The sequence below is a fragment of the Notothenia coriiceps genome, unplaced genomic scaffold (assembly GCF_000735185.1).
Source record: "Notothenia coriiceps isolate Sejong01 unplaced genomic scaffold, NC01 NC01_scaffold00002496, whole genome shotgun sequence".
Lineage (NCBI taxonomy): Eukaryota > Metazoa > Chordata > Actinopteri > Perciformes > Nototheniidae > Notothenia > Notothenia coriiceps.
In genome coordinates, this window is record NW_011335197.1 from 6,520 (window position 1) to 17,218 (window position 10,699).

The window sequence follows — 10,699 nt, forward strand, 5'->3', positions numbered from 1 at the left end:
AACAACAACTTGTCCACACCAGTCATCGTAGTCCAGCTCACAGTGCTCACACACGTACCCTGGAGTGCACTCAACACCTGAAAAATAATACACGCAAAACTGGTAATCCTTAGATTGAACAGCGATTCTTTTGACTTATATACGACAATATGGAGGGTTAACATAGCAATACCAAAAAACACTTTTTGAGATGCCTGGTAAAAAAGGTTATAGCATTATTTCAGTTATTCAAAACAGGATACACACATAGAGCCACTGACCGTCCCAGTACACATTATCACAAGGGAGAGTAAAACTAAGATCTGATAAGATTGTAATTGTGAATTGCGTGTGTGTTGGTGTGGTGTGTGTGTGTGTGTGTGTGGTGTGTGGTGCACTCACTGTATCCCTGAGGGGTCAAATGCACTGAGTCATGCTGACAAGGGTTCAGGTCTGGAGGCGCAAAATCCCAGTTTCTTCTCACATAGCTCCCCCTGGATCACAAACACACACACACACACACACACCACACACACACCACACCACACACACACACACCACACACCACACACACAACACACACACACAACACACACACACACACACACCACACAACACACACACCACAACACCACACACACACACACACACACTACACACCACACACACCCCTTTGTTGTTACTTTTCATTAACAAGATATAACCAGTAAATCAAGTGAACTGAAAACATATAAACGTGTCATATTCCATTATTGGCCACCCATTTGCCTCATTTTTGCATCTAAGTATGATTGAGAAGCTCTGACTGTGTGTGTATAGTGCAGTTCCGCATAATCTGTACGCGCTGCTAGGAAAACTGTGTGTGCTGTGTGTTGTATCTGTGTGTATCCGATGAATGGACGACTCTCTTGTGGCCAGTCCCACACAGGGTCTGATAATGATCTTATCTCGGGAATGTAATATCCTGATGGATATCCTGCGGTGTACTCCGACTAGCTGAACTGTGAACTACGAACCAAATCGTGTGTGAGGCCTCAGGATAAACCAATACTCCTGACGGCACGAAAGACACTCTGGGGATAATGACATGATAGTTGGGAATCAAGTAGGTACACCGTGTGAAGCGAGTTTGAGATGCATGTTGTGCTCTTGTGCTTTATTTCCGGAAGCACAGTGTTACCGCCAATTAGTTTAGAGCGCCTACATCCTATTTACACATAAACCAGTGGAGTATCATGTCCCAGACTATTAATTTTAGATGCATCTGCGAATGGCTTTAATAAAGAAACCCAGCTCCCATTAGGAAACTGAGAGTTGGATCAAAAAGACTGGAGCTGCGTGTTGTCATTTGTCATGTGTCACTAGTAAAAACTAAAAATGTTAAGAACATGTGGAGTAGGGTGGATGGATAGCAGATTTGAAGGCTCGCATGGATTATTTGTAGAGTGCTGTTTAGTATCTGGTTTAACTTAAAGATCGACATTATGATATCTTGTATATTCTATTTAGAGTAGCCCACAGCAGGGGTTCCCCACTTTCAGCCGCGACCCCCAAATAACGTGCCAGAGACGGCGAGGGGGGAGGGGGGGGCGGGGCTGCTAGTGAATTAACATTTCAGAAAAAAAAAAGTTGGCGAGAGTTTGAGAAAGTGGATGTCTAAGAAAAAAATGTCTATGCAAACGTTATTATTAATAATATAGAAAAAAAAAATTATAAAAAAAATTAATGAATTATTTTTATAATTTCTTTTTTTTTTACTTTCCATTTTTATTTTATGATCATCTCGCGACCCCCACTCGGGGAACCCCTGGCCTACAGTATGAGGTTGTTCACCAAACATGCAGTAGCTGATTTAGCCTTAAGAACAGTCTTAAGCTGTTTATTATTATTTAGATGCAGGCAACAGAATAAACATCATCTCAACGTTCTCTCCTTGGGAGACATCAAAAATACAACCCAATAAAAAAAAAGAGGCTGTCCGATAATATTCAATATTTTTTAACAAATATAGATGATTATCAACGAACAACAAAACTCCTTCTTTACACTGAGCAACAAACACAATAACTATAGTGCAAATAAATGAATTAAAGGATTGCACTCACATTAGTGAATTCTAAAAAACGTGTAGCATAAAGGTCATACATTTGGTTGAGTGACCCAGTATCATATAATGACAATAAATAAACATTTAATTCAATTTAGGTTTATCCATCACACATTGTCCTGCTGCCAGAGGTAATTGCAAGCACACCAATGGGAAAATAGCCCTCACCAAATGCTCTCAACACTAGAGTGCACAGATGATAATATTGGATATGATTGAGCCCCTAAACAATGAAAGCAAATATTTGTGATCTATTTTTTAAAGATGTATGTCTTCTGAATAAATAAATGGGTTGGGAGTGCCATAGACAGGCAGGGAACTGAAATATATTGAGAGATGGAATAAAAGTAGTCTACCTTTGTCTCTAATGGGAATCTTTACAATAACACAATCATAGAATATCACCAGTGTTCTGCTTTTATGTCAGAATCTTTGCCTGACACATTATAAAATAATATTTACCTTGGCTTAATTAATTCCATGTACAGTATGCATAAACCAGTGAGCAGAACAACTCCAGATATTTGAGAGGATCATTTAAAAACTGCGGTCTGTTGACCAGGAAGGACATGCATTTCTAACATGGAGCATGATAGAGTATTTTACATCTGTGGATATGAAGACCAAAATGACTGGTGAGCGGGGATAAAGCAAAGGAAATGAGGGAAGGAAGCAAAAGATTGAAAGAAGGATAGAGGAAGAGGAAGGACAGAGCGAAGAACAGACTAACCTCTCTCCACCTCATTGGTAGCAGCTGCAACCACAAAAAAACGACAGATGATAGAAAGCAGAGCCAGACACGAAAAAAAGACACAAGACAGCGAGACAGAAAGACAGAGACAGAACACCGCCACAAAGGTTAGCCATCAGAGATGATTAGCACAGTGCAAAAGCAGACAAACAAGTAGCAACAGACCCGTGTTAGTAAACAGAATATGAACATGTCTGCAGTGTGTCACTGTTTAAAAGCCTGCTTTTTCTGGGTATGTTCCGCATGTTTCGTTGGACACACTACGGTTAAAATGTGGGGGAAGTTGGAAGTAAAAGTGCCATTTATTTTTCCCACAGACAATGTGAAGGGACTCACAGTTTGAACACTTCTACAGCTCAGGTACACATGAGACCACCGTTTGATTGTTAGCAACCCATTGAGTAGTCATTACAAGTTGACCACTACCGTTCTAATGGTACAAACAGGGCAACAATGGACAAACTGCATGTAAAAGTGCAAGTAATTGGTTGCAGTTTTAAACACGTGATTTACATAATGGTTTAAGACATACAATGAATTGGGTAAGAACTAGATATAACATAAGTTAGAATAGGTTGACTTTTGGTTTCTCACAGGAGAAATTCCTGTCTCTCCTGTATTGACCCCGACATCCTCCCTATTGAATGTTAGCTTTTTATAATGTGGTACATTGCTTTTTCCTTTGCTCGCGGCACAATTATTGGCACTCATTCTTATAAGTCCAAGTCATTTGGTATTTGTTTCAGTGATTAAACATGTTATCATATGAATACGGCCATTCAAACAGTTTTGATAGATGCAGCAGGCACCTATTTATCCTTATAAATGAAGCTGAAATGGATGATTTATCACTGATAAGTGTCACCCAATGGCCTGTCATTATTGGAAGCATGTTTTTAACTCATTAGAGCAAAAGATGTAAAATGTATTAGAACAAATCTGGTTCTCCAATAAAACGTCAAAGGCTTAAGCTTGTTTGTACATTAAACTTCAAAGCAAATGTTATTTACAAATCCCAAAAGGTATTTTGGGCAATAGACATCCATTACTTTAAGTGACCATGATAAGCTGAAGATTGAGGTCCCTAATGGCAACAGTGGCTAACGCCTATAGGTATTGTGAAATTTTGAATCATTAACCATATTGAAATAATGATGGACAAAGGGGATTCTGAGAAACAAATTTGAAATCATTAAAACTGTTGGGAATAATAAAAAGTTCCATATTTCTTTGTTTGCTATCATCAATGACAAGACATTTGATCTGGGAAAGCGCAATGGGAAAGTTACCTGTGTATTCTGCTGAGCACATGCAAGTGTAGTTGTTGATTCCATCGACGCAGGTGGAGTTGTTCTCACAGTCGTTGTCTTCGCAGTCATCGATGTTGATCTCACATGCGTCGCCTTCAAAGCCCTCTGGACAAACACACCTGAGATCAAACAGAGATACAAACATCTGTAAGCATGTAGGGCCGCATACAGAGCAATATCAACTGGATGACAAAGAATCACTCACACACACATTATCCATTCATGCAGCTCATAACAGCAATGTCAGCTCCGTATACATATTCCCAGTAGAGAGTCATAATTCTGTTAACGGGAGCGTGCCTCAACTCTGTAACTACCACTCAGGTTTATTACTGCGCACACTCACACACAAACTCACACACACAGACACACACCGATCGGTATATTATAGGACTAATAAAGAGCTCTTATGCGGCACACACTCGGGTGGATTAATATCTCATTAAATAGTCAACGGCAGCTCTTCACGATAAATGTTCAACCCCTGATGCCGAGAAGGAAGAGAGAGTGAAAAGATGGAAATACAGAGATGGAGAGAAAGACTGTTATGAAAAGTACCAGAGAGGGGGCAAGGACAGAGAGATACAGGAGGAGTGGGGATCTGAAGGATGTTCTAATTTTCTGTGGGTGGTTCAAATCTGCCAGCAGCACGCAGACAGGCGTTTGCTCCCCTCCTATTAACACTTTACATCCTGATGAAGAGAAGGCCATTTTCACAGTAGGCAGTCTGAGGACACAACCGGCTGAGGGTACGCAGATCACTAATGTGTGCTTAACAAGTGGCTTTAAAAAACCTTTCTACAGAGCAACAAAAAACATTATAGTTTTTTTTTTTTGTTGAAAATCCACTTTATTGAAACCATAAAAGACACATTCATCCGTTTTTCTTTTCTTTTATTCAATAGTCTCTTACCAGAAGTTGCTCTCTTCTCCTTCCTTCAGGTGACAAGTGCCTCCATTATGGCATGGGTTACTGATGCAGGCATGAATGGGCTCTTCACAGTTTTGTCCCTGCATGCAAACAAACACAAATACACTTAGTGTCTCTAAAGAACTTCTTTTAATGCCGGTATTTGAATTAGGATTATCTCATCCCTTTCTGATAAAGAGAGACCCCTGCGCCAGAGAATATGACCCTTTCGGCTCTCCACACCATCTGTACCTTAAATCCAAAGGGGCAGTTGCAGCGGTAGTAGTTCACTGGGTCGTTGGAGCAGGAGCCGTCATTCTTGCAGGGGTTAGACAGGCAAGGCTCACACTTGGCCTGGATATTCATATCTACAGGACCTGTGTGAAGCAAAGGCACACAGGCACACAGGCACACAGGCACACACACACACACACACACACACACACACACACACACACACACACACACACCTCTGCTTTATGCACATTTTCCGGAGCCCGTTTAAGTCAACTGGGCCCAGTAATTGTCGAGGACTGGAAATCGATAGTGGCGCATTGTGAGGCGAGAGCAGCCATCTTCTCACCTCGCACCATGAAGCTGTCTTCCCCCAATCAAAGCCAGACCAGTTACCAAGGCAACCTCAATCCGCAATCTTTCACAGTAATAAGGCGGGAAAAAGAAATGCTTGGCACTGAAGGTGCAGGGTTGATAATATAAAGAGAATATGTGGAATCCAGTTTTTGAGAAACTATGTAAAAAAAAAAAAAAATGACATGACAGACGCTGAGATTTGCAGCGCACATTCAGTTATGGGACTCGTTCAGATCCAACAAACCTCGGCTTCCTCAAAAAACAAACATAACCCCGCCATCGAGATTGTGTTTATCTCATTTCAGCACCAAAACCCATTCAAAACATCTCATAAAGCCCAGTCGTTGTTTTTTTTCACCCATTGTGCTCTCTTATCCCATATATTGGTGAAATATCCCTGATATTTCTGTAATTTAGCCAATTTAATTAAAAGGGGTGGGTTTCTAATAAAAGCCAAATGGCAGATAGCGGTGCCGGGGCTTTTCAGGAGCTTGTTTAATCAGAGAATTGCTGAATGGGAAAAGGCAATAACAGAGTGAATAGAGGCTGGTATTTGTAAAGAAATGTCAGGGAGAGTGCAGCGATATGAGAGTCGCCGGCTGAAACCTCTAATATGCTGCTGCTTTTAATATAGGTGATATGTGCATCATGTCTGCTGGGTTAGAGCTGCCTAATCCCTGGAGAGGAAGTGGAGTTTGTGCTTGGAGCTGTTCTCTAGCTCACACACAGACACACACTCCAGTCCATTTCATTGGTCTCAGTATTTCACTTTACCAGTTTTGTGTAATAGAGCACTATATTTTATGGATTTGTCTTTGGCGCTATGAATGCTATGTGGTGATCGATGCCGTGGTGGCAAGTGAGAGTCAAACTGTGATCAATAGATCTCTTCTAACAGCCATCATTAACAAATGCACTCTGCTACTTTCACATTGGCTAACACTTCTGTGAACATGTATTTAGACCCAGGAACAACTAGTAGGGGCATATTATAAGTCCTTTCATATTATTTGTATCTGCTGTGTGTCTGTGTTTATGTGTGTGTGTCCAATCACAAACCTCTATCACTCCGAGGGTGGGTGGCCGGCCAACCATGTCCATATATAAGTGAAAATGTGTCTTAACTGAGTCACACAGTCACACACACACACACAGTCTCACACACACAGTCTCACACAGTCTCACACACACACTCTCACACACACACTCCCACACACTCTCACACAGTCTCACACAGTCTCACACACACACACACACACACACACACACACACACACACTCTCACACACACACACACACACACACACACACACACACACACACACACACACACACACACACACACACACACACACACACACACACACACACACACACACACACACACACACACACATGGAAATAATCTGCAGAGGAAGATAAATGTTTCACAGAGACTCAATATAACTCTGCTTTATTTACTGTATTCACTTTCTGTAAATTAGATCAAAGTGGTATGTGTGTGTGTGTGTGTGTGTGTGTGTGTGTGTGTGTGTGTGTGTGTGTGTGTGTGTGTGTGTGTGTGTGTGTGTGTGTGTGTGTGTGTGTGTGCGTATTGTGAATGTTTTCTTTATTATTATGACTTGCTCCTTACCTGTATTCAGTGATGTCGTCTATTGTAAATATGTACATTTGAGAAACTATCGGTGAAAACTAGCCTTTTGGCTAATTCGAGTACATTTACATGTTTTTAATATGTTGATTAATGTACACTGTCCTTTGTTTTTAAATAAATCAATTCAATTCAAATCCAATGGTGTGTTGTAGCTAAGAAGAGTCAAGCATTTAATAGAGGAGTAAGGCACTAGAATACAACCATATGTATATGGGTATACATGTATATATACGTGTATATATATATATATATACGGTATGTAGACCAACCTTTAATTTCAATCGTAAATATTAAAGAAAAAAGAGAAGAGCGGGAGAAGGGAGATACAGTAGCTGTAGATACTGTAGGTTTATAGCTCAGTTACTTCTGGCAGCCTTATATATTCACAGAGATTCACTCAACATACGTTTTTCTTTTAAACCATGGGATAGGCTCTTTTGTCATGATAATGTGTTTTCCTTATTTTGCAATTTCATAAGGTTAGTAGGTAAACACTTCCATCTCAGAGAAAGATGTAAACTGTGATGTGTGTCTCTTTATGTTACTCACAGGTGGGAGAGCGATGACAGGTCTTTGAAGGCTCCCTCTGGTATCAGCGATATGTCGTTACCATGGAGAGACCTAAGAAAGGGCGAGAGATAGAGGAAGAAAGAGTGAGGAAAAGGCTCTGGATGTTGAAAGTCTAGCTTCTTTAGCACAGGTTTCTGAGTTATCTACCACACTGCATGTGTTGTGAAGGATACTCACAGCAAACGGAGAGATTTGAGTCCATCGAACGCCCTCACTGGTATGCAGCGCAATCGGTTGTAGCTCAGGATTCTTTACACAAAAAAATAAACATGTTGGAATTGAGACAAATGCAGATTTTTTTTAATATAGCTTCAAATGCAGCAAGGCACTTCGGAGCAAAATCCTTTTTGTAACTGCATACTGCTGAGTTAAGCAAGAGAGCAATACACACACAATTGAACACACTTGTCAGCATCAAAGCAGTTGGAAATTGGAAACACACACACCCACAAGCAAACATCTTGCACTCAAGGTGAACATTTTAACATTCATTACACTCATTGAGTTTGCAATATCATTTCCAGTAACACTTTTATACAATCTACATGACATCAGACTTACTAGTGTATAGCTGCTGTTTCCCTCCCCAACTAAAACTGATTAAACTATCTTCCAATCTTTGATCGGTTCATTATATTTCTTACTTCTTTTTTTATTAGTTGTTGTTTAATTTGTGATTTTCAACAGCTTATGACTTTATACCAAGATGCTTTGTGATTAAAAAAGTCTAATGATGCACTGGGGAAATAAAACCTCATGCCTGGCTCCCATGGGTCGCAGCATTTAAGTTGTTACAGACCAAATATCTGTTCACACAACTCGACTTTGATTTCTGCTTTAATTTTTTGTCAAGTCCAGTTTCTCACTGAGCATTCATGACCAACACACACACACACACACACACACACACACACACACACACACACACACACACACACCAGAGATAAGATTAGCTTCATATAATGTTCTTTATTCTGGGATGCAAGACAGGGCTGACAGGTTGACACTCAGACGTCTGTACATGACCAGGGACCCACATAAACTTTGTATCAACTCAAGCCATCTTTTTGTGCGGGGGAAAAGATGGGGATAATACCCACTTGCTAATTTGTTTATTTTACCTTTCACCTTGAATTTTAAGACAGTGATAATGAAACATTGTATTTTTAAGAACAACATTTGTAAATACATTAGAAAAAAATCAACACAACCAGGAATGTAAGCACCTTCAAACTTGTGTGCAACCATTTAAAAAAGTTGAATGGATATGACAAGCAAGACTTGCACAAATGTTACTGGCCTATGAATACATTTTCTTTGCAGGGCCATGACATGTACAGAGGACACACTTATGCCCAATTCTCAGACAGGACATTAAGCTCAACAGTTGGGACACAAAACTGATCAGAACATGAGGGCTGAAAGGGAAGCAGAACAATAAAGATTTGTAGGGCTCAAAGGACGAGGAAAACTGGGCCGGGACTGTCTTGAGGAGCTGGGGTAGGAGAGACTGAGGACAAATGACTGGGATATGATTAGTTACTTTACCTGGCACCAGAAAACCACAAGGCCCCGGGACTTCTACAGTGGTCAGTTAGATTAGGTTAAAAATAGGATTCAGTCATATATTCAAAGTTAATGTTATGATAAGGTTTAAAGGTTAACAGTTAGTAGTAATTTGCAGTATAATATGTTGTAGCCACAATCATGCTCACAAGCAAAATGTTGTGATTTTAGAGCATCGTATAAATTAAAACAATTTGTCACAATCAACTGAAAGCATCACTGACAATGCCTGTCAAAAAGCTGTAAAAACAAAAAATTGCACAAATGCTGTAAGGCTGCAAACAATGCTGATTTTTGTTGCAGTATACGTTTTGGAACATGTATAATATACAGATTTACAAAAGGCAACTTGTGGTCTCCTCTGGGAGTCCTCATCCAGTGTGTGTATGTGATGCTGCATAATAATGTTCTGCAAAGTATGTGTGTGCATTCTTTTGTTCAAACACCTAACAAAGTGCATTTGTACAATGTGTCTATTATAGTGAACATGTGTTGACATGTGTATGTATCCCTGAGCTACAGTGCTGTGTCTATATGACAGTGTATGTTTACCTGAGCAGGTGAACTTCTTGGAAGGCGTTGTGAGCAGCAGTTTGTCGGTCATGTCACCAGGGCCGGTGCAGCGGGCGATGCCAGGCTCCTTGTAGCCGCTCTTCACCCAGTCTGACAGCCACTGCATGTGGCAGTCACAGTACAGAGGGTTGGCCCCCAGAGCCCTGCCAGGCAGGGAGACAGAGGAGAACAACGTTCAGACATAATGACAGGAAGGATAAATTAATTAGAGCTACATCACAGATCAGACATGCAGGAAATTAAAAGAGAGTCAAAATCAGAAAGGTCGCGGTGTTAATGCTTACAACATTATGCGTGCACCGTGGTACATTTCTACCATGAATAACTTAGACTGGAGTGAACGTCACATAAAGTGTTTCCTGATGTTTTACAGCTCTGATAACACACTCTAAATTCAGGTCCCTACTATAGCATTGAAGTCGCACTGGGGTAAAGCCATTAGCATCATCTGCTTTATTCATGCTCACCCATGATCACCAAATAGCTCATTCATTAGCTACTTGGCTACTATCTGGCCACTAAACAATAATATCCATGCGCCTGAACAGCAATACTTTTATTACCAAGGTAATAATCTGCTGATAGTTTTCATTCGAACACCATGTATAGATATACATATACATCATATGCATTTGTATTTGCAGACTAGAATCATTACTACTCTTAATATTTGAAAACTCCTTCAAAG

At 40.4% G+C, this 10,699-nt stretch overlaps 1 protein-coding gene across 1 annotated transcript in view; it reads right to left on the reverse strand.

Annotated features, from left to right (window-relative positions):
- The window catches only part of LOC104967810 (slit homolog 2 protein-like), a 23,154-nt gene that overhangs the window by 1,273 nt on the left and 11,182 nt on the right, over positions 1-10,699 (reverse strand). The window contains 7 exon segments of the mRNA XM_010797345.1: positions 10-73; positions 375-433; positions 435-472; positions 4,127-4,266; positions 5,061-5,158; positions 5,310-5,434; positions 9,991-10,181. Of these exon segments, the coding sequence (XP_010795647.1) occupies positions 10-73; positions 375-433; positions 435-472; positions 4,127-4,266; positions 5,061-5,158; positions 5,310-5,434; positions 9,991-10,181 (715 nt within the window).